The following is a 22,796-nucleotide window of genomic DNA, read 5'->3' on the forward strand; positions in this document are numbered from 1 at the left end:
TTCCTTTGAACTTGACTGTTAAACTTCTGATAAAATCTTAACAAAAAAGTTATATAATAATTGTATGTATAGATTATAAACTCATAAATTCAAAATTTAGGTCAGTATGGTACTATTGGATTTTCTAACATGAAGGAGGATCTTAACGGTGTTAAAAAATTGACGGCACTACACGCCCTTGTTTCGAGAAACACGTTAAGCCTTTGGCTCTACGGCTGATGTCTCCTACTAGGGGTGAATTAACAAAGGTGTCATCTGACTTTAGAAAGAAAAGAAGAAATACAAAACGCCTGCATAGTATGGTCAGGAAATGAAATATATCCATTTCTTCGCGCTGGTGTCAAGTGAAAGGATAGCGTTGAGTTCTACCACCCAACAAGCAATGCCTCCAGAATTCGGTAGTAAATGGAGAACGGAGTGTCTCAACACTAAGTTCCCCTCTGCCTACCCTGCTAATCCTATCCTTAGCTTTGCTAAAATGATGTAAGTCTGGGGGCCCTGGGATCTCAGTCCAATATCATTATTTCACTTGAACATTCTAATTACTCGTACTCGAATAACGAAAAAGTATATTTTTCCATCTTTCCTTTCTTGTAATATATAAACTTCTCACTATAATAAAATACAAGTTAAGCAATATGTATGGAAGGTAATTACGTAGTTCAAAACTAATCCCTATATAAAGTTAATAGGGTAATCTAGAAAATAGGTTTAAGCTTTTACTCTCGTGCATTAGCAAAACCCTAGGCAACGGATAACATAAAATCCTAATGGCCAAATCGACTTTCGATCGGATAAAAGTTCCTTGATAAAAATAAAACACCTCAATAAGTAAATTGTTCTGAAAATTGCTTATCCTACTAAATTGAAGGCAGTCTCTTTTATGAAAAAAAAATAATATAAATTTATATCGATTCTAGTTATAGTCTAATTGATTTACAAATATCAATCATTTCAGGTATCGTAACGAAGATTTATGTTGTAGACAGGGTAAAATATATTATAGCTTCACGCCGTATCCCGAATATAGCAGGGTAGGCAGAGGGAACCTGGGAATCTAGTGTCAAGACAGTTCGTTCCCATTAAAACACTACCGTTCAGCACTGAGTGTGAGTGAGCACACATTGAGTGTTGAGTGGCGAGGAAATTAAAATATTTAATATTTAATTTGTTCGAGTGGGACTCGAACCCACAACCTTTCGCGTTTACAGTCGCACGCTTGTGCTCCTACTCTACGACTGGCATAATATGATATTATATATATCTACATATATAATACTATAGATATATCGAGTGGGAGTGGATATAAAAGAAAATTTATGAAGAAATGGAATAAGCAGTGTATGATTAATCTTAAAGTAATATCTTTATATATTTAGGGATTATCTATTGTATTTCTTATCTATTTTTACTAAGTATTACGTAATATAATATTAGTATCTCGTACACTTTCAATAATATTACCTTTCTGTAGGCGTTACGGATTTCTAATACCCAAAGCTTTTACTATAAGACACGATGTATTTAATAAAAAAACCGTATTATTTTCTCTCCTATTAATAAGGCCAGTCGTGGCGCAGGAGCACATTTTGTGGGTTCGATTCCCACTTGAGGAAATGAAATATTTATTTAGATGTATATTACCATTTCTTTGCTCTGGTGTGCTCCTCTCTGCTCCAGAATTCAGCAGGGAATGTGTACGAAGTATTTTAACATTAGGTTCCCTTTACCTAACCTGCCATGTGCAGGATACGCCGTGAAGCTGCTTAATTTCTCTCCTACTTCATTATATATCAATTAACTTGGAAGCTTCAGTAATATAATGAGTCATCAAAATCGCATCGATCAACAGTATAATGAAGAATAAATATTCTCCACCAGTTTCATTTTCCAACTATAATACCCGATGAGGCCAGGAGGCAAATTATGTTAGGAAACTGTTTTTGGCGAGAATTTTGACGTAAATCGTCATTAGGACCATTAATCAAATCTCGGCGTGCAAAGTGAATGACAGGCCACCGCTAATAGGAAATCTATGATGTTTTGCGGGAGCGAAGTTATCTATCTTATCAGATAAAACTATTTTTTTAACGGACCTTTCCTTTAATGTCAGGAAACCTAGTGTTAAGGCCCTCCGTTTCTCATTTTCTACTGGCAAAACTCACTGTAGACAAAAGAGCGAAGAAATGAAAATATTAAAAATTTAATTTCCTCTCTCCTCTCTCCTGCATGTGAGAAAACAAATAAATAGAATATATAATTCCGCCTTCCCATACTGTAATTGTGTATTCTCTGAAGTTAAGGTAAGGGACCCTTAAGATTTACGTTACCCCTGTCATGGCTATCGGCCGATCAACGACAAATGTGGCCTTGTCCTCCTTTTATTTGTAAGCATTTCTCCTACATTTAGTATGGAGCTCATTGTATTGACATTTCTAGTGCTATCTTAACAATAGATAAGCTAAGACCTAGAAAATTATAGGACATAAATTATTGAACTTATGTGATTACAATATATTATTGCAATTTATAGCTTTAATATTATTAGAATTAAGCTTAAAATTATTCTACTGGCTACATTCGTATTACTTTCGATATCTTTACAAATATTAAATATTCAATAAATAATTCTTAAAATATAAAAAAAAAATGAATTTGAGGGAAAATGGGGAACGGAAGTGTCTTATCGAGGATGAAGTGAACATTAGGTTCCCAGGTTCCGTCTGTCTACCCTGCTATTTGAGGGATACAACATGAAGTTAAAAAAAAATTAAACATCAGTTGTTCTAAAGCCTAATGGCGCACTATAAACGAGAATATAAATTAAAAGAACAAAAGCTACTTAGAATTCTCATGTATTACAATATAAGGCGATCTTCCCCAGGTTGGTTGAGGAGTTGGTGATAAAATTTATATATTATCGTCAACTTCTGTTATGATTTCACGAACTCTGTTCGAAGTCTTTTAGCTACTAACGTTATTTATAATTTATACAGGATGCCAGTAAATATGTTGGCACATTTTTAATTTTTTTTTCAGCTTAACGCTATATCCTTTATATAGCTGGGTAGGTCGAATTGTTGAGGCATTGCTTGAGACGGGAATAATTAATTCCCCTAAACGGTAATCGAACTAACAACCGTCGCGTTACAATTATGTGTTTGTGCCTCTACGCCTCTACGGCCTCATATTTCCACTTTCAAGTTATATTTTATGATTAACCTTAAGTACACTCTGTTATGCTAAAAGTTTGAGAGCCGGAGGTTGATTTAAAGCCAATTATTTTCACCTGCCTGATTCATAATATATCATATATAATATAGTAAGTACTTTAAAGCAGGTTGTTACATAAGTTTTAGTTTGCCGACGGAGTAGCTTCATGTTAAAATGAACTCTTAAATCATCTGCAGGTTCTATTTTGAACTCAGAATTTGCTATCTGGTTAATTTTCTACCTTGAAACGGTTTATGGCTCGATTCTAACGAGTTTAATTTGTTCTTCCTAGGTATATTTAGGTCCGTATTTATATCCGCTCTCAGGTCTGAGTTCGATCTTGAGATATGTGAATGCGGCATCTCAAGACCGATCTCAGACTGGAGAGTTTAATAGGGGTCTTATTTCTTCTTTTATTATACTTTTATTATAAGTATCTTATTTTCAATAGATGCGCCGGTGTGTATGCATACATCACCGCAAGTTTTGGGTGCGCAATTAGAAGAAGCGTTACGGGTTCGATGCTCGGTTACGGCAAATCCACCCGATGTCACTTTCTTTTGGCAGTTCAACAATAGCGGTGAAAGTCTCGATGTCTCACCTACTAAATTTGGTAAGTAATATATTTATATGAATTTAACATTATAAGTTTAAGCAAATACAATAGAGAGAATATAGAAAATAATAATTTTAATATTTTTTGTATATATTTTAATACGTATTATTTTGACGTGACATCCCTATTTTCATTGTAAATACAAGTCGTTTGAAATGTCAATACTGTGACGGACGTCACGTGACAAGACAGTAACCCTATACAAACAAGCACGTAAGAACAACAAAATCAAAAGTGACAGAACTGTAAGTAAATCGAATAATTCTAAAGACTAGATCTAGACGTAGGCGGGACACGTGACACGTGACCTGAAATTAAATAGGGAATTCCGAATTAATAAGTCCAAAGAGAACTGGCTGTAAGGTTTTTTGAATGGCTGCCAACTCAGGTTTAGAGATAATGATAAATTATTTCTAACAAAATGCATACGTGCTCTTTAGTACAATACATGTTTGCCGTGGAAAGGAAACAGCAGGATAAATGGGGTCAGTTCTCATAATTTATGAAAACTAAGACCAGATCTTGGATCTTTTAATTGCTTTTCCATTGTGGTCTAAGCTGCATTCGTGTTAGTGTATTGTTAATGTACGGGAGTTTTCATATTTAATGTTTTATATGTTGTACCTGTAAGAGCTATAATAAAGCTATATTTTTTTTATATTTTCTAGTTAGTTATTAGTCAAATTGAATGTGGATATGAGGTTAGTTAGGTTCCCAGGTTCCCTCTGCCAACCCTGCTATGCTATGTGCGGGATATAGCGTGGAGCTAAAAAAAATCAATATGAGAAATTTAATTAATAGGAATGTAATAGAAACGTGTTGTTTGGACTTCCTTTTTATTTATTTTTTGTTTAATATAAACTCAACCACAGAAAACAATAAAAACATTAAGTAACGTATGTAATTTTTATTTCAAATTCTTTCTCTAAGCTTAACTACGACGCTGTATATACCGTTCTATATTGTGGCTATATAACTATGCAGTCTAACTAATTCTAATATTAAAATTCAAGTAACAGCTTATTTAAAACTTTTACAAAGATTTATGTAAATGAGAAAACAACTTTATCTTCATAATGATTTAATGCTTATCTTTTACAAATATTTACTAATATACATAATATGAGGCCAGCCAGTGATTGTAAACCCGACTGGTTTTGGGTTCGAACCCCACTCGAAGGAATGACTTATTATTTATTAATATTTTCATTTTCATTCTCGGACACCAAGGCAAAAAGTCGATGCTTTGAAAATTCGACGGAAAGTGGGGAAAGGAGTGTCTAAGCACTATCCTAAATAATGTTAATGTTAATTTCAATAATAGGTACCGCAAACGGCAGTACCAGCGAGCTGAGCTACAAGCCGGCGAGTGAACGCGACTATGGAGCACTAAGCTGCAGAGGAACTAATTCTGTTGGCAGACAGCTCGAACCTTGTGTATTTCAAATAGTTCCAGCATGTAAGTATCTTTTTATATTATTTTTATTCAAGAGAGAGAGAAAATAAAAAAAACTTTACTATCTAATAAAAGTACGAAACTATGATTGAGATGTTAGTTCGATAGTAAGTATCGAAAACTTCTATAGAGGCCGTAAAAACTGTGAATACATTATGGATCCCCAGGCAAATAGAGCAATAAAATCCTTTATTACGTGAAATAAGGTAATAAAATGTAGGTTTACATATATAATAAGAAATTCTTTAAATGAATGAAGAAAAATACCGATTAAGTACGAATCAAAATCGCCTACTTAGGCTTCCAATTTCAAAATTCTAGGTCAACAGGAGGAGAACTTATAAAAGTTGAAAAACTTAAGTTTGCGGGCGTTTGCATTTATTTTATAAGAAACTAGCGGCCTGCCCGCGGCTTCGCCTGCGTGAACTATGTTATTATTAATTTCTGTCTCCATGAGTACCTACGTCCTATAAATAACTCCTATGCAAAATTTGAGATTCCTAGCACATGTAGTTTCTGAGATTTCGTGATGAGTGAGTGACCTTTCGATTTTATATATATAGATTAACTACAAATATAAATTTGTAATGATCATTTTCTGTGTAATCCTATAAATTTTCTTTTTTCAAATTATCCTATCTGTATAATAGGTTTCATTTGTCCCAAATTTCATAAATGTAGGTCTACGGCAAATATTCATACAAATTGCAGGAAAAATATGCATAAATGCTCGTCTCTTTTGATTGTGTTCACTTAAGAGCTTGGTTTTTTTCTGTTCTTCAAGGGACCGATACAAATTCAGATATAAATATCAATATCAATATTAAAATTCATAGATATAATAAAGTATTTATTATTCAATATATATAGATTTGAATATAATATTTGATATTCAAATTCAAAATATTCTTTATTCAAATAAACTTATAATAAGCACTTTTGAATCGTCGAATGAACTTATGAACAAAAAGCTACCACCGGTTCGGAAGGCAGTTCTGCTGAGAAGAGCCGGCAAGAAACTCAACAGTTGCTCTTTTCAAAATCAATGGTACAATCTATTACATTAGTTGGCAGCTATCCTGCATTACATTCAATAGACATTAATTCCATACATGTTTGTCCTCTAAGTATTCTTGAACAGTGTAATAAGCTTTACTTGTCAGAATTTTTTTTACTGATATTTTAAATTTTGGAAGTGGCAAATCTAGAATACACTGTGGAATTTTATTATATACACGTATGCTCAGACCCATAAAAGATTTATTAACTTTTTGGAGGCGAAAACTTGGAGTAACAATCTTATCTTTATTTCTCGTTTCTATCGTATGATTGTCACTATGTTTACTATGACAATGTATATTTTGTCGGACAAAGAGAATATTATAGTATAAAAATTGGGAAGCAACTGTAAGAATACCTGCATCTTTGAAAACATCTCGCAGAGAATCTCGCGCTCTTAGTTTATAAATATATCTCACGGCTCTTTTTTGGAGGATAAATATTGAATTCATGTCTGAAGCACTGCCCCATAGCAGCATTCCATAAGATAAAATACTATGGAAATAGCTATAGTAGACTAGTCGGGCAGTGTCAACGTCCGTCATTTTCATTCATTTCAGCTTCCCACGCGATCTCGAGATAAATGGTCTTAACAGACGAACAAGAAAAAGATTCTATAACAGTTTGATTATTAACTTTTGAGTTAAAAAACCCTAAAAACTGGATTATAAAAAAATTAAATCCTCAATTAATTGAATCCAAAACTACCTTTTACATTTCCTTAATTTCTTACAACTAAAATTATAATACATTACTATTAAATGAATCCACTAACTAGAGCGTGATTCTCCATTATATTATTATAGGTCACAGTGAAAACTTCCAGGTGCTCGCCACGTGGTATATTTCAGTATCGATTAGCTAGTTTCTTATCGTTCTATCGAAGTATTAGGGCGCGGCGGTAAACACCGGTTGTATGGACGCTAATAAAATTATTACGAAACCGACGTTATAAACCCTACCTATGTTTTTATGATTGCTAACAATTTTGTGCTATTACAGTATAAAATTTTAGGTGCTACATTGTTGTACTGAAACAGTGTTTTATTTAATTTCCACTATAATAGACAAACCGCGGCATTGGGTTCCGCCATTCTACATGCAGCAAGCAGTCTTTCTTACACGTTACTCTGTTTTTGACCTATTCCTCAATAGCTAAACCCCCAAAAAGCACTACTTTTACAATTCATAAAAATTTCTATCATAATATTTTATAAAAAAATAAATTATAATTTTCATAGTACAAGAAATGAAAAATGAATATTTTTAATGTTTTTTTTAATTCATCGTACTTTCATCGACTGTAAGCCTCTAATAGACTTGTCTTAGGTACGTACGCATTACGAAGATGTCACTGCCTTTTGACCTTTGACAGTTGCTAGCTACCTATTATTGACAGGGTGAGGGCCCTCCCCTGAGTTATTTATGTCTTCATGAAAATAATTAATGGAATATTATTTTTTTATATTTATATATTTTTTACAATTTTATAATATACTAGCGGCCCGCTCGCGGTTTCACCCGCGTCAACCATGTTATAATTAATTTCTGTCTCCATGACTACGTCCTAGTGACGTTATGCAAAATTTGAAACTTCTAGCATTTGTAAAAACGAAGCTTCATACAAACTTTCGACCCCAAAAACAACCCCTTAGAAGTCGAATATTGCAAATTCCCGTCTTAGCGAGCACCTACGTCCTATATGTAACTCCTATGCAAAATTTGAGATTCCACGCACATGTAGCTTCTGAGATTTCGTGATGAGTGAGTGACCTTTCGATTTTATTTTATAATATATTTTATTTTGTGTGTTAGGCCAGTCGCAAAGGGCAAAGTGTGTGACTGTAAACACAACTGGTTGTGGGTTCGATCCCGAATCAAGAAAATGAAATATTTATTTAAATTAATATTTTCAAGAAATGAAATTCGCTGTGGTGTTTTGTTTCATCGCTCAAAACCCAGTGCCTTTAGAATTGTGAAATTGGAAAATGAGAAAAAGTATGGTAGAAAATAAGACGTTTGATTCATCAGAGAAATATATGACTTAAAAGAGAAATTTTTAAATATCTCTTTTGAATTATTATTTAAAAAAACGTACTACAATACTTAATAAAGTAATTAATATGAAATAGTTTCATTTCTTCGCTCCAGTATTGAGGCAAAACGCGGCGTTGGGTTCCGCCACTCAACACGCAATACCTCCAGGTTTCAGCGGAAAGTGGGGAGTGTCTTAACCCTCCGCCTTACCTTGCTATATGCGGGATACAGCGTGAATATGGTAAAAATAAATAATTAATTCCTAAGCAAAGCGCACACATATAACTGCCATACCATTGAAAATATCGCCATAACGCAGCTGCACTAAGAAATATGAGTTAGCCACGAGGTGCTACGATGCATTGGAACCGCAACATTTAATAACCAAGAAATATATTATACTTATATAAATATGTTAGTTTACTCGTGTTTGTTTGTTATTGCTAAAGCAAGATTTATACAATACTAGCGACCCTCTTGCGGCTTCGCCCGCTTTAACTACTGGATTATTCATATAATGTATGTTTGCAAAGCACTTAAGATAATGTGAAAATTAATTAAACCCTAATGCAACCCGCATTTTCGTAGTTTCAATAAGGATTTTACAATTGTTTTACACAGCAAGGATTTTTTAGTAGGTACCGTAATTTTAAATCTGTGCTACTAATCTTTTCAACTACTTATTAAAATATATTTAAATGAATATTTTTAGACAGTTAAATGACTATTTTTAAACGGAAGAAATTATAAACAAAAACCTACCTACTAATAACCACTACAAAAAATATGAAACCAAATATATCGCGCTGAAATAATACATTCAACTCCGATTGTCCAATACGTGCAAACGGATCCAAATCTTCGTTGCTATAGAGGCAGGCGGGTTTTTTTTCTCGAGCTTGTGGTTAATGCTGAAGAGGGTACTCTGTCCCTGATGAACAGCAAGCACTACGTGGCTGCCTGTGAGGAAAATTAAATAGAATGCATCGGCCGGGAATCGAACCCGGGCCGCCGGCGTGGCAGGCGAGCATTCTACCACTGAACCACCGATGCGTGTAAGGCAGGCGGGCGCGGCGGACGCATGGCGAGTGGCGAGCCGTTTCGCAGCAAGGATTTTTTGATATTAGATTATTAATATACTAAAGTACTTATTAAAATGAAAAACAGTAAAAGACAGTTTTGGTCTACATTAAATGGCCAACGTAACTAATAAAAATTATATACTAAATTATTTAAATACTGAGTAAGGGATAAGTGAAACTTGAGTAACATACAGCTGATGTGTGAACGGCGGGATGTGTCAACAATTAAATGCGTTTTTCTTTAAAACTATTCGCAATTTCGAAATATTGTAAAAAGCAAATTTTATCTTCGTTTAACGTAGAAAATTAATAAAGTATTTTAAAGGATAAGGATTCAAATTCAAATTCAAAATATTCTTTATTCAAATAAACTTATAATAAGCACTTTTGAATCGTCGAATGAACATATGAACAAAAAGCTACCACCGGTTCGGAAGGCAGTTCTGCTGAGAAGAGCCGGCAAGAAACTCAACAGTTGCTCTTTTCAAAATCAATGGTACAATCTATTACATTAGTTGGCAGCTATCCTGCATTACATTCAATAGACATTAATTCCATACATGTTTGTCCTCTAAGTATTCTTGAACAGTGTAATAAGCTTTACTTGTTAGAATATTTTTTACTGATATTTTAAATTTTGGAAGTGGCAAATCTAGAATACACTGTGGAATTTTATTATATACACGTATGCTCAGACCCATAAAAGATTTATTAACTTTTTGGAGGCGAAAACTTGGAGTAACAATCTTATCTTTATTTCTCGTTTCTATCGTATGATTGTCACTATGTTTACTATGACAATGTATATTTTGTCGGACAAAGAGAATATTATAGTATATAAATTGGGAAGCAACTGTAAGAATACCTGCATCTTTGAAAACATCTCGCAGAGAATCTCGCGCTCTTAGTTTATAAATATATCTCACGGCTCTTTTTTGGAGGATAAATATTGAATTTATGTCTGAAGCACTGCCCCATAGCAGCATTCCATAAGATAAAATACTATGGAAATAGCTATAGTAGACTATTGTCATTGTATATAGTCGGGCAGTGTCAACGTCCGTCATTTGTCTTACTTTTTTAATTGCAAACGCGGCAGAGCTGAGTTTATCCGCAAGTGCTTCCAGATGAGTGTTCCACTGGAGTTTGGAATCTATAGTTACACCTAAGAAAATAGCTGATTCCGACAAATTGAGAGTTTCTCCTTTAATTAGTAGACTGAAATTATTTTTTTTAACATTTTGTAAAGCAAACTCAATACATTTAGTTTTTTTAGCATTTAACATTAGATTATTAACATCAAACCAACGAAGAATATGCGATAATGCGCTATTCACATCGTCATAGTTTATTTTATTTCTGTCAACCTTAAATATTAAAGAGGTATCATCCGCGAAAAGTACAATATCACATAGGTTCTTCACATAAAAAGGTAGATCGTTAATGTAAAGAAGAAATAAAAGGGGACCAAGAATGGATCCTTGTGGAACGCCCATCTTCAGAGGAGATCCAGATGATTTTACATTATTTATACTAACCTTCTGGATTCTTTGGTTTAAATATGAGGCAATAAGGTCAAGGGCAGTATCCTGTATACCATAATGTTTTAATTTTAATAACAGAGTTACATGGTCTACGCAATCAAAGACTTTGGATAAGTCACAAAACACTCCAATTGCATTTTGTGACCTCTCCCATGCGTCATAAATGTGCTTTAGGAGTGCAGCACCCGCGTCTGTAGTGGACTTGCCTTTGGTGAAACCATATTGCTCACTATGGAAACAATTGTTAATATTTAAGAAAATTGTGAGCTGGTTGAACATTATTTTTTCAAATACTTTACTTAAGGATGGCAAAACAGAAATCGGTCTGTAATTTCCAGGCTCAGATCTATCTCCACTTTTGTAAAGCGGCACTATTTTGCTATATTTCATTAAATCAGGAAAAGTACCGGATTCTACACAATTGTTAAAAATTAAAGCAAGGTAAGGAGCAATATTAGGTATAATTCAATTAAAAACTTTAACAGACATGCCCCATAAGTCACCAGTTCTCTTTAAATTAAGGCTTTTAAAAGTTTTGACAATTTCTTCTGGTGACACATTCTTAAACACAAAATTTTGTCTACAACTACTACTTTTGTCAAAATTTTGTCTACAACTACTACTTTTGTCTACTAACTACGACTAATACCATTATGGAAAAATATCCCTCACAATAAAAAATATATTGAAATTACAATTTTTAGACAGAAATATGATCACTACACGTTATTCTTAGAAGATATGAATATGCTCTCGCGGACTTTTTTGTAGATCTTATTAAGAGGTACAATACTCCAGTACATTATTTTCATGTAGTACTTACCATTAAAGCAGCGCATGCGCGGAAGTGTCTCAACGGGTAGGACTTTATACATATTTATCGTATTTATGTTAATTTACATAAGAATGTACAAATAATAAACTATATATAAACCTTCTACGAAAAATACTCAACCTAATGGTAAACACCGCATCAAAATCCGTTGGGTGGCTTAGAAGAAGAAGAGTTAGAAACAACAGACAGACACGAAAAGCGACTTTGTTTTATAAGATATAGGATAGGATAGGATATAAAAAATAGTTTTAAACTAGATTTTACTTAGGTATATCTGGAACTAGCTGCACGCCCGCGGCTTCGCCTGCGTGAACTACGTTATTATTAATTTCTGTCTCCACAAGTACCTACGTCCTATAAGTGACGTCCATGCAAAATTTGAGACTTCTAGCATTTGTAGTAACGAAATTTCATTTTTTGTAGTAACAAATTTTCAACCCCAAAAACAACCCCTTAGGAGTCGAATATTACAAATTCCCGTCTTAGCGAGCACCTACGTCCTATAAGTAACTCCTATGCAAAATTTCAGATTCCTAGCACATGTAGTTTCTGAGATTTCGTGATGAGTGAGTGACCTTTCGATTTTATATCTATAGATTAACAAACATATCAGGCCAGTCGTGTTGCAAGCGTGTAAATGCAAACGCGACAGAATATGGATTTGGTTTCCACTAGAAGAAATGTTTTTTTTTTCTTATGCTCGCTCTGGTAACGATTCAAACCGCGTCGTTGAGTTCCGCCACTCAACACGCAATGTCTCCAGAATTAGGTTCCCAGTTTAGGTTCCCAGCTTAAGCTAAAATACTACCATATTGTATATATTATCTACAATGTTATCTTATTAGTCAAACCCCGCTATAAATTGTCATCAAGCTATATATAATTCAAGTCTTGACGTAGTTGTGCATTTAATTTTCATTTAGACGTGTGTTATGTGTGAACTAATTTATCCCCTTGAGGGTAGGAGATTAAAATGATTAAATTGTAAGGCATCTTGCAAAGCACCCTCTGCTCTGTGAGAGGGAAGCCTTAGGACATACTTCATTTGCTTGGGATATGAAATTATTTATTACGACATGAGGCAAATTGGGATTGTAAAATTTATATTTAGTTTTTTTTGTAAATATTGCCACTTTTTTATTAATTTTTATATACATTTCTTAGTAAAAATGTCGGATTAGATTTCGCTCATAATTTAGTAAGTTTTTATTTAAAATAATTAGTTACAATGAATAAAAAATGCCTACCTGATTGTATTTTTTATTAGAGTGGAGTGTCTCAACACTAGTTTCCCTTTGCCTATCCTGCTGAGAACGGGATACAGCGTGAAAAAATACAAATTTTGCATATTTTTATTAAACAATATAATTTTAACACCTCTTTTGAACGATTCTGATAAACTCTATGGAATATTGATTACAAATTTCATAGTTTAAACCATAAACTAAATGTCAGTAATTAAGGTCAAACGAAACGTTTATTTAAAGGTGAGCACCGTAAAATTGGATTGAACGAAACTAAATTGCAGCCATGATGAAACTTACTATTGGAAAATCTACACTAGTATTATTTCTGACTTTCGTTTAAAAAAAAAATAAGATCCATGCTGTATCCCGCACACAGCAGGGTAGGCAAAAGGAACCTCGTGTTAAGATACTCCGTTCCCCACTTTCATTTCTTCTTTCTGGTGTCGAGGCAAAGCATGGCGCTGAGTTTCTCCACTCAGCACGCCATGCCTCCAGTTTACTAGTGAGGAGCAGAGTGTCTTAACCCCAGGCTCCTTCTACTTACACTGCTACATACGGAATGGAAAGAAACAGGGGGAAGCTAAAAAAAAACAAATATTAGTAGGCGGCTAAATATTTTTTTGCTATTATTCTGATTAATGCTAAAAGAAGAAATAGATAAAAATAGCAAATTTAGGCAGAAGTTTTATTATTTCATACAATATGCTGTTAAAATAAAATGCATGATATAATTATTTTCTTCAATAAATTGCTATAGTCTATATTTTTATTTTCTGGCAACAGATCAAAGTGTTTTTAAAGTTAAGAAACTAAAAATATTTCGTTTCAATTTTTTTATAGTTCAATAAAAAATATCGATAAGTTTTAAGTTTTATATAAGTTTTTAGTTTATTATAAGTTCTTGGGTATAAATAGCAAAACATTTAAAAAATCGAGAAGAAATAAAATTAGAAAACTAGAATAATAATTAACTAAGTATGTATTAAAGTCTAAAAGTTTGTTTATATAAATCCACTAGCCGGTAAAAGCGGATAAATTTATAGCTTTTTTATAATCTGTATAACAATTTACTAATAGGAGCTTACCAGTCAGAAGCGAAACTGCAAAATGTCAGCATTTTCATTAATTACTTCAATCCAGCAACTCTTGTTGGTAGTTGCGCAAAAGCGAAAAAAATGTATTTTTTTATATATATATAATAGTGTAGACTTTTACGTTATATAATTAATATAAATGTTTGTTATTTTAGCCTTTTATTGTAATAATAAAATAAAACACATATTAAGAAAAAGGCGGTTGAAATAACATCATTATATTATTAGCAATAAAAAGTATATAAGTGATAGAGTATGATCTGAATTTTCCCGTTTTCGAGATTGGCTATTCAAAAAAATAAAAATATATACAAGTATCTCTATATCTCTCTCTCTCTCTCTCTCTCTCTCTCTCTCTCTCTCTCTCTCTCTCTCTCTCTCTACATTCAACTCTACAAATAAGAACAGCTTGATCAAATATTCTTTTCCTCAGCTCGTCCAGCTCCACCTCGCAATTGTTCGCTCCAAGCCGGAACTAACAGCTCCGAGGGTGTCAGCTGGCTTATCATTAGATGTGTCTCCGGATACGACGGTGGCCTTCCCCAGTCATTCGTCTTGGAAGCTCTCGATCCAGTGACGAGCAAAACCAAGTTTAATACTAGTGTTAATGAATCTGGTAAGTTAATATTTTATTTGTTTATCATTTCTAGTTTTCTCTTAATATTTATTTCATGGATTAACATTTAATGTAAACAGCTTATGTCTTTTTTGTATTTTCTAAAATTATTCAGTATAAATAAAATTATAATTATAATATACATAGTTAACACCATGATTTTGATTTTGCAATAAAATCCAAACATACATTAGAACAGAATTGTTAAGGAAAAAGATTTGAAATTTCAAAATAAACTTCTTCACTTTTAGTTTTACTTTGCAAAACAGAAATAAAGAAATATAAAGAAATTATATTTATAATATTTTCCAAACGACTTGCTCACAGGATAAATAAACAAAACAAAAGAACTTCAAAAAAATATACAACTTTGTCTTCAAAGCGATATTCATCCAGATGTTAAATAAATAAAACAAAATTCAGTACAAACACCACTATTTACATTTTTTACAACAAATTGTATAAATTAAAACCTGACTGACGAAAAATAATATTTCAGTACAACTTCGATCATTTACATGCAGCATGCAATTTTGTAACGAGTTATTTCGCCCACACCGCTCAAAATATCGCTTCTGTTATATATATATATAAAGTTTTTAAGTGAAACGTTAATTCAAATACCATAATAATATGGAAATATTTTACTTCGTGTTTACTATTTTTCATAAAAAAATACTTTTTACATTTATTGTGACAACGATAAAGTAATTCTCATTTGCAGATTAACGCCTCTTTCGCCTCGTCCACTGTCATCAACTTCTTCATATATGCCTTCGGGGGGGTCCTCTAGCTTTTACGTGGTCGTCCTCCAGTATCTTTAATACTGTGTTCTCAACCGAGATCTTCCCATACTTCTCTTCTTCCATTTGTATTTTCCTTCATAAACCTTTTTTGCCATTCTTTCATGATTCATTCGTTAGACATGCATCACCAAAAACACGTTCTTCTTCGTTCTCACCGTGACATCCTCGCTAGTACTTGCCGTTCTGTGTATCTCTTCATTGCGGATTCGATCAGCTAAGTAGACTCCACCTATTCTTCGAAAAAATCTCATCTCCACACCATTAATCTTTCTTTCATTTTTCTTTTCACCCTACGTTTCGCTGCCGTATAAGAGCTCCCTCTCTTCTTTCAGAGTAATCTAATTTAAATTAAAGGTTTTCTCCTGAAGATATTAGAACCCTTAACCACGGCGTATAAAAGCTGATTTCTTAACTGTTCCATGACTCACAACGGCGTCAGCTCGCTTACTTATATATAAAAAAAAACGGTAGACGGTTAAGGAATATTCATTTAGATCTAAAAGTCAGCTTGTACATTAAAATGCATCTCACGATGAAAACGAATGGATACCCTCCGGAGTTCGCATCGTGAAACGTTTAAATTAATGAAGACTGGATGCTAGTGTTTTAGCTTTATTCTGAACAAATATGTTACTTGAATTCAATATCTTAACAAAGCTGTTACTTTAACATAATATTATGGATGGTTTTACCATTTGTATTTATTATTTTCTTTATTTGTTTCTTTAATATTTTTTTATATTAGAAACAATAATATAAAAAATAGTAAATAGATTTTCTTTTACCTCTTATTATAATTAAGATTATGTCTTCATAGAGTAAAGTATCTTTTCAAAAAAACAAATATATGTTTTTTAAATAAATTGATCATATACATATATCAATCTTTAAGTCGTGTCGCTTACCGAAATCAAAAGTATTCTATATAATATTTTCTGAAATTATTTGGATTTGATTGAAATGAGGATTTAAATTTTTAATTTGTTGTCAATGCTATAGTTGGGGATCCTCGAGGGAATGATTTCTTCCATTTCTCCGCCTTGGTAGAGTTGAGTTCCACTGCTTAACATACAATGTTTCAAAGGGCGGAAAGCGAAAATCGGGGTATCTTGACATTACGAGTATATTTCCTCTGTCTACCTAGCTGTATGTGGAATACATCTTAAAGGCCAAAAATATTTATCTTAGTTTCAACTGTATCATGCTGTCCAGAGTAGGCGAAGACATAGTGTTAAGACGCTTCAACAAGAGCGAAGAAATGAAAATATAAATTAAAGTAAATATTTCATTTTCTCGAGTGGGGATGGAACCAAAAACCAGTTACGTTTACAGGCGCACTTTGTGTCCCAGCACCACGACTGGTCTTATAATTTATAGTATTACATAACACGTATATACATAAGCGTTCCCCTTTCAGACGGCTTAGCAGTCTTCAAATTGGATCTGAACCAGCTATCGGCGGGGGACGTGGAAGGGGCGACGTTTAATCTACTCATCTATGCAAAGAACCTCAAGGGAGAATCTGAAAGGACTTTACTTGAAAATATTGCCTTCAACGACGCCGCTAAGAGAACCGGTATGCTGCTAAACCATGTAACTAGATTTTCTTTTACGTAAACAGAATGCTGTAATGAAAAGGCGTTGTCTCGTGAGATTTGATTAATTTAATCGGGTTGTTCTAGTTTTGATTATTTAGGTTTTTTTTTTTTTTATTTTTAGTTTTATATTAGGTAATCATTTTTTTTGTATTAAATATATGAAAGAAAACCTATTATCTTTCAATTTGTGATTACGATCTTTAGATGTTTCTATTTCTATATAGCTGGCATATAGGGAGGCAGAGGGATATAGTGTTAAGAAATTTCGTTTTTCATTTTTCGCCAAATTTTCGAAGCATAGCACTGGCTTCGGAAAAAATATATAAAATATGATTTCTTAACAGAAGGCAAATCATCAATGAGCAGCATAACCTTGGGCGTGGTGCTCTCAGCGGCACTGGCGACGATCTTGGCCGCGGGCGTGGCGCTCGCAGTATGCGCCAGACGTCGTCGATCCCACCCGCAGAAGCACCCCCCGGGAGACATGCTGGAGCTGAGCGATGACTGCAGGAGATATGTTGTTGCGTATACTATCAAACCTTCTCCTGATAGCAAAACTTCGGAGCCTCAACCGGATATTTTGAATGCACCTGGTGAGGGTATTTTTTTTTAGTTTCAGCCTGTAGATATTTAGTAAGTACATACCAGTATAGGGAGAGGGTACCTGAAACCTAGTCATCTAAGATTTAAAACTATAAAAATCATCATTATAAATTAATAAAAAATGGAGATAAAAGTGTATTTTCTAAATTATATTATTCACCATTTTCTATACAGTAAGGTTAAAAGTTTTATTAAAATTAGTTTTGCAACATGAAAGTAAAATTTCATTTTAAATAAAATTTAATATTATAATGTAATACAAGCAAAGAAGAAAATAATATTAGCCAATTTACGGTGCAAAATGCAAGTTTTTGTGTTTTGCGGTCAAATTGAGTTTTTATCTTAAAGAAAATTACGAGTGAACGTTGAAAACCAACTTGTAGCAAAAACTGCAACTTTTATTCTTAAACATCGTCGCTTATTGTTTCTTACGCTAATATTTAATAATTATTTTAAATACTGTACTTATTTACTTTATCAAATTTACTATTAAGTTTATTTATAGTAGTCATTTTATTGATTAGTAATATTCGTTAGATTTTTTTCAGTTTCACGCTATGTTGCACATAGCAGGGTAGGCAAAGGGAACCTGGGAACTTAGTGTTAAGACATTTCGTCCCCACTTTCTGCTGAATTCTGGAGACATTGCCATGACTGGTCCTTAAATTATCTTATCGTATTGACACAAAACCATCAAAAATCTACTATATACATAAAATTTAAGACACTTAATAGCTTTACGTCCATTTGTTTAAACATAATTCAATTCATATACAAGTGTGCTATTGTTTAAACAGATGGTGAAATCCAAAAGGCACCGCCCACGGCCGTCGAGGCGGACGAATGGCCGAGTGTAAAGGAAGTTAGAGGTACTCGTTCATATAAAATGTTCGTAAAATCGTCGACTAAGAATGATAAGTTGCCAACTCTAACTTGAGAGTGGAATGTTTAAATTTTTATTATCACCGCCCTAAAGCCCTAAAGCTTTATATTTCTCATAATGTTTTATGATACCATATTTTTATCATCACGTATCCATCTCATAACAGGGATTGACAGAGGGAGAATAGCGTTAAGACACTCCGCTCTCCACTTTCCGTCCATTTCTAAATGAAGAACTCAACGGCGCGCTTTACCTTAACACCAGAGCGAAGATAAAACATGAAATATTTAATTTCCTCGAGCAAGAATTGAACCCACAACCTGTCGTATTTACAGTTATACGCTTATGCCCTCGCACCACAACAAGTCTTTAATGATGCTACATTTACCAGAAAATTGCATGTTTTACTCTCATGTAGACTAATTATGGCTGAGACATTAGACTAACGTTAACGAGGTAGTGGAGATTCTCTTTTGCAATTTTCGCTATAAAGTAGTCTACAAACATTACTTATACTTTTTTTGAAGGACAGTGTAATCAGTGATATAACTGAGCATATAATGATATGTGTAAAACTACGTAAAATATGACAATTTTTAGCAACATTCTTAAATAATATTTTGATTAAAGATATACAGGGGTTGCTGTTTCAAGTAATGTCCTAAATTTTTTTAGGTGATTGGAGTAAAACCGGGGCCGTATTTTCAGCTGAGGACCTAGCATTACTAGATTCGACCGGAAGACCACAACAGGTGATATTTAAATTTTAAATTATAAAATTTATTCGGTGGAAAGTGGGGAACGGAGTGTTTAACACTAGGTTCCCTCTGTCTACCCTGCTGTGTGCAGGATACAACCTGAATCTGATTTATTTAAATCATAAAATAATTATATAGATTCATGCAAATTAAAACATATAAATCTTCTTTTATCAGCTCACGCCTGGAAGCGACATAACGCCAAGACAAGACGACGTTATCAACCAAAACTTGTCCCAACCAATATTAACTAACTTCAGACCAAACTTTATGGTGACTAATAGTCCAACTTTAGGGAGCCCTAACTTCGTCTGTCCTAATGGGAACCTGGGGTCACCTTTCGGTAGCCAAACGTTGGCCCTAACTGGTCCAACTTTGAGCTCCAGTAGCTTGGCCACGTCCACGTTACACAGGAAAGGTAAAAATGTTCGGAGAAGAGAACATGTCCTAGCGGAAAACTTACCGGGCCCGGAAAGTTGTGTGTAAATAAAGTATATGAATGTATTTATACGAACTTTTATTATATCTATAATTATATTAATATTAGGAATGTAACCTAGTGAATGCTATGCTGTTCTTATATACTTTTGTAGCGTATCTTGCGCTATATGTTACTATATATCTAAAATTAATGATTTTTTTGACATTATTGATTTTTTTAATATGTAAATATTACATCACGTGAAAACGTATTTTTTTTTTCTTCTCTCTGTATCTCACATGTAACTGAGTAGGTAGAGAGCCTAGTATTAAGATACTCCGCTCTCCATTCTCCACCGAAATCTGGAGGCTTATAAATATTTGTGACATCAATTCCAATAATTTAAAATATCTGTATTGCCAAACTTGACTAAAACATGCCTACATTATAATATAAACCTTAAAGGGTTGGGCCCAATAAGTCTATAATATAAGCTGATTTTGAAATATAATTTATTTAGGGGAGGCAAAGTGAAATTCTCCACACACTCGACGGAAATTCCCGTCGTCTTCACCCGTCATCGATGAGACAAGCCTGGCATTATTCTGTAAACACTTGTCTTGTCTTTCTTGTTTAATTATTCTTGTTAAAGCTTAATACGAGTTGTTTATTGTAAAATGGATGTATATGGTGAGGCGTGAATGAAAGCGCAGTGGCGGTTGCCAACGGTTGTCGGTTCAATTCCCTTGTCCCTTGGGAGAATGAATTATTATTTATTAATATTTTCATTTCTATATTCTGGTAACATAGTGTTTGTTTCAAATTCGGTGATAAGTGGGGAACGTAGTGGCCTAACACAAGGTTCCTTCTACTTATCCTACAAGAAAGATACAGCGTGAAGCTGAAAAATAAATTCTTGTATTATTTACTCTTTAAGTGTTAATTTTCTATAACGTACATATGTCATTTTAATGATATTATTTGCTCAAACTTAGACGAAATGATAATTAATGTTTTCTATTTCCAAGACTGTAAAAAATTGTAAATATTATACTTTTAGTGAATTTTATGAAACGCCTATTTAGTCCAGAATTGGCTTGTAGGTTATTTGGTACATTGGTTGTGTATATATTAATGGATGAAACATATTATTAAGAAATGGCAATTATATTTAAAATAAAAAAGAGTTTAGCTTTTAAATAAGATTAATATTGTTTTTTTAAATTGATGTTTTTTTAGAATATTGAAATTCTTAGCTTCAACTGTTTGAATGTAAAGCATAATTATGGTTTACAGTATACTAGCCTTTATTGAAAATAATATGTACGAAAATCATAATTAGCTTTCTAAAATATTTGTTAAATTAACGTAATTTTATTTTCGTTATTACGACTTATTCGCTCAATATTTTTAATATTATTCTAAAAATTAGTTACGGTAAAACGTGTTATTATAACTGAGAACTATCGCGGAATAAACAATATTATACTTCTTTTCATTTGTGTTCTATGACAGCTTTATATGACTTTTTCAAGTATATTTGTGGAGAATTTATGAAGTCCAAGAAAAATATGTAAAATAGTCATTAAGATACCATTTTGTAATACGTGACTATAATTAACATAACATGACAATTAAGAAATACTTATACATATAAAAATAATTCTCAGCAATTTTATAAGATTGGAATATAACTACTTTCGTATTGAACAATGGATAAAGCTGGTGGTGGTAAAGCTTAGTGTTTTACTTATTTTCAACAAAAAAAAAAGACAAATAGTCACAGATGACAGAAAAAGTCTAATAGACTAATAGTCTAACATAGTATTAGTCTACAGACTAATAATCTAACAGACTAATAGTCTAACAGACTAAAAGTCTAACAGGTTAATTATTTTAATTATATAAACAACTTGTACAGATTGCTGTTTCTAAGATATATTTACTCGTACATACATAAATAGTTATATTTCAATACTTCTGGCTTACACTGTACTATAAATTGTATAGATAGAATAAAGCTTTGGTTATTTTTTAAAAGTGTACATATTTGTTATCTATATTAGGTAGTGCCATTTTATAATGATAATAATTGCCTAAATGTTCCCATTTTTACATTAATTTTATTGTATAGAGTTTATAAGGCCTCGGTTTTAAAAGAATGTAGTATATACTTGTTGTAGCTGTCAGTATCAATTTTCTGCGGTCCTAACGATCTGATATGATGATTTTATATTTAAATAAAATATTTAAAAAATTATAATAATGTGTATCTTTTTTTCCCTTGCTATCAACACAAGGGTGTGACTGTAACGCGACGGTTGTGGGTTCGATCCCCACTCGAGGAAGTGAAATATTTATTTACGTTTATATTTCCATTTCTTCGCTCTGGCGTGGAGGCAAAATTACACTAGGTTTCCTCTCCCTACTCTGCTTTGTGCAGGATACAGCGTGAAGCTGATTTAATTTAACTTCAATATGTGTATAAATATTTTAATAGTTTATTTTCTCTTTTGGATCATTACAACTGCACAAAGAGAAGGTTTGGCGAGCGAAGCAGAAAACGGGCGCATAGTCCTTGAAAATAATATATTTTTTTAAGCATTACATAACACGGCATAATTACAATATTCTGTAATTACATCATTGTGTATAATTTTTGGGGTAAACTCTGGCAATATAAAATACGTTAAGCCTGCTTCTAATAGTAATATCATCATAATATATATACTTTTACTATATATATTATTACTATTTTATAATAAAAATATATATACAATAAGTAAAAGTATTAATATTAAAACAGTTTTGATTGATGTTTCTTTACTATAGTATTCTGTAATTGTTAATGGATGACGATGATTGATGATTGATAATAATATGAACGTTAAGTCAGATAAAATAGATGAATTACTTATATGATAATAT

General features: G+C 32.8%; 1 protein-coding gene across 3 annotated transcripts in view; it reads left to right on the plus strand.

The window, feature by feature from the left end:
- Positions 1-22,131, plus strand: part of LOC146536822 (neural cell adhesion molecule 1-like) — a 102,484-nt gene extending 80,353 nt beyond the window's left edge. For all 3 annotated transcript variants that reach the window (XM_085189293.1, XM_085189295.1, XM_085189296.1), the window contains 8 exons: positions 3,665-3,826; positions 5,154-5,288; positions 14,617-14,799; positions 17,023-17,181; positions 17,548-17,796; positions 18,604-18,675; positions 19,365-19,441; positions 19,625-22,131. In XM_085189293.1, coding sequence (XP_085045419.1) covers positions 3,665-3,826; positions 5,154-5,288; positions 14,617-14,799; positions 17,023-17,181; positions 17,548-17,796; positions 18,604-18,675; positions 19,365-19,441; positions 19,625-19,933 — 1,346 coding nt within the window. In that variant the 3' untranslated portion in view covers positions 19,934-22,131. The remainder of the gene's footprint in view (positions 1-3,664; positions 3,827-5,153; positions 5,289-14,616; positions 14,800-17,022; positions 17,182-17,547; positions 17,797-18,603; positions 18,676-19,364; positions 19,442-19,624) is intronic.
- The last annotated feature ends 665 nt before the right edge of the window (positions 22,132-22,796 follow it).

This window comes from Heliconius melpomene, chromosome 8 (genome assembly GCF_056956725.1).
Source record: "Heliconius melpomene rosina isolate 202511_hmr_F chromosome 8, ASM5695672v1, whole genome shotgun sequence".
NCBI lineage: Eukaryota > Metazoa > Arthropoda > Insecta > Lepidoptera > Nymphalidae > Heliconius > Heliconius melpomene.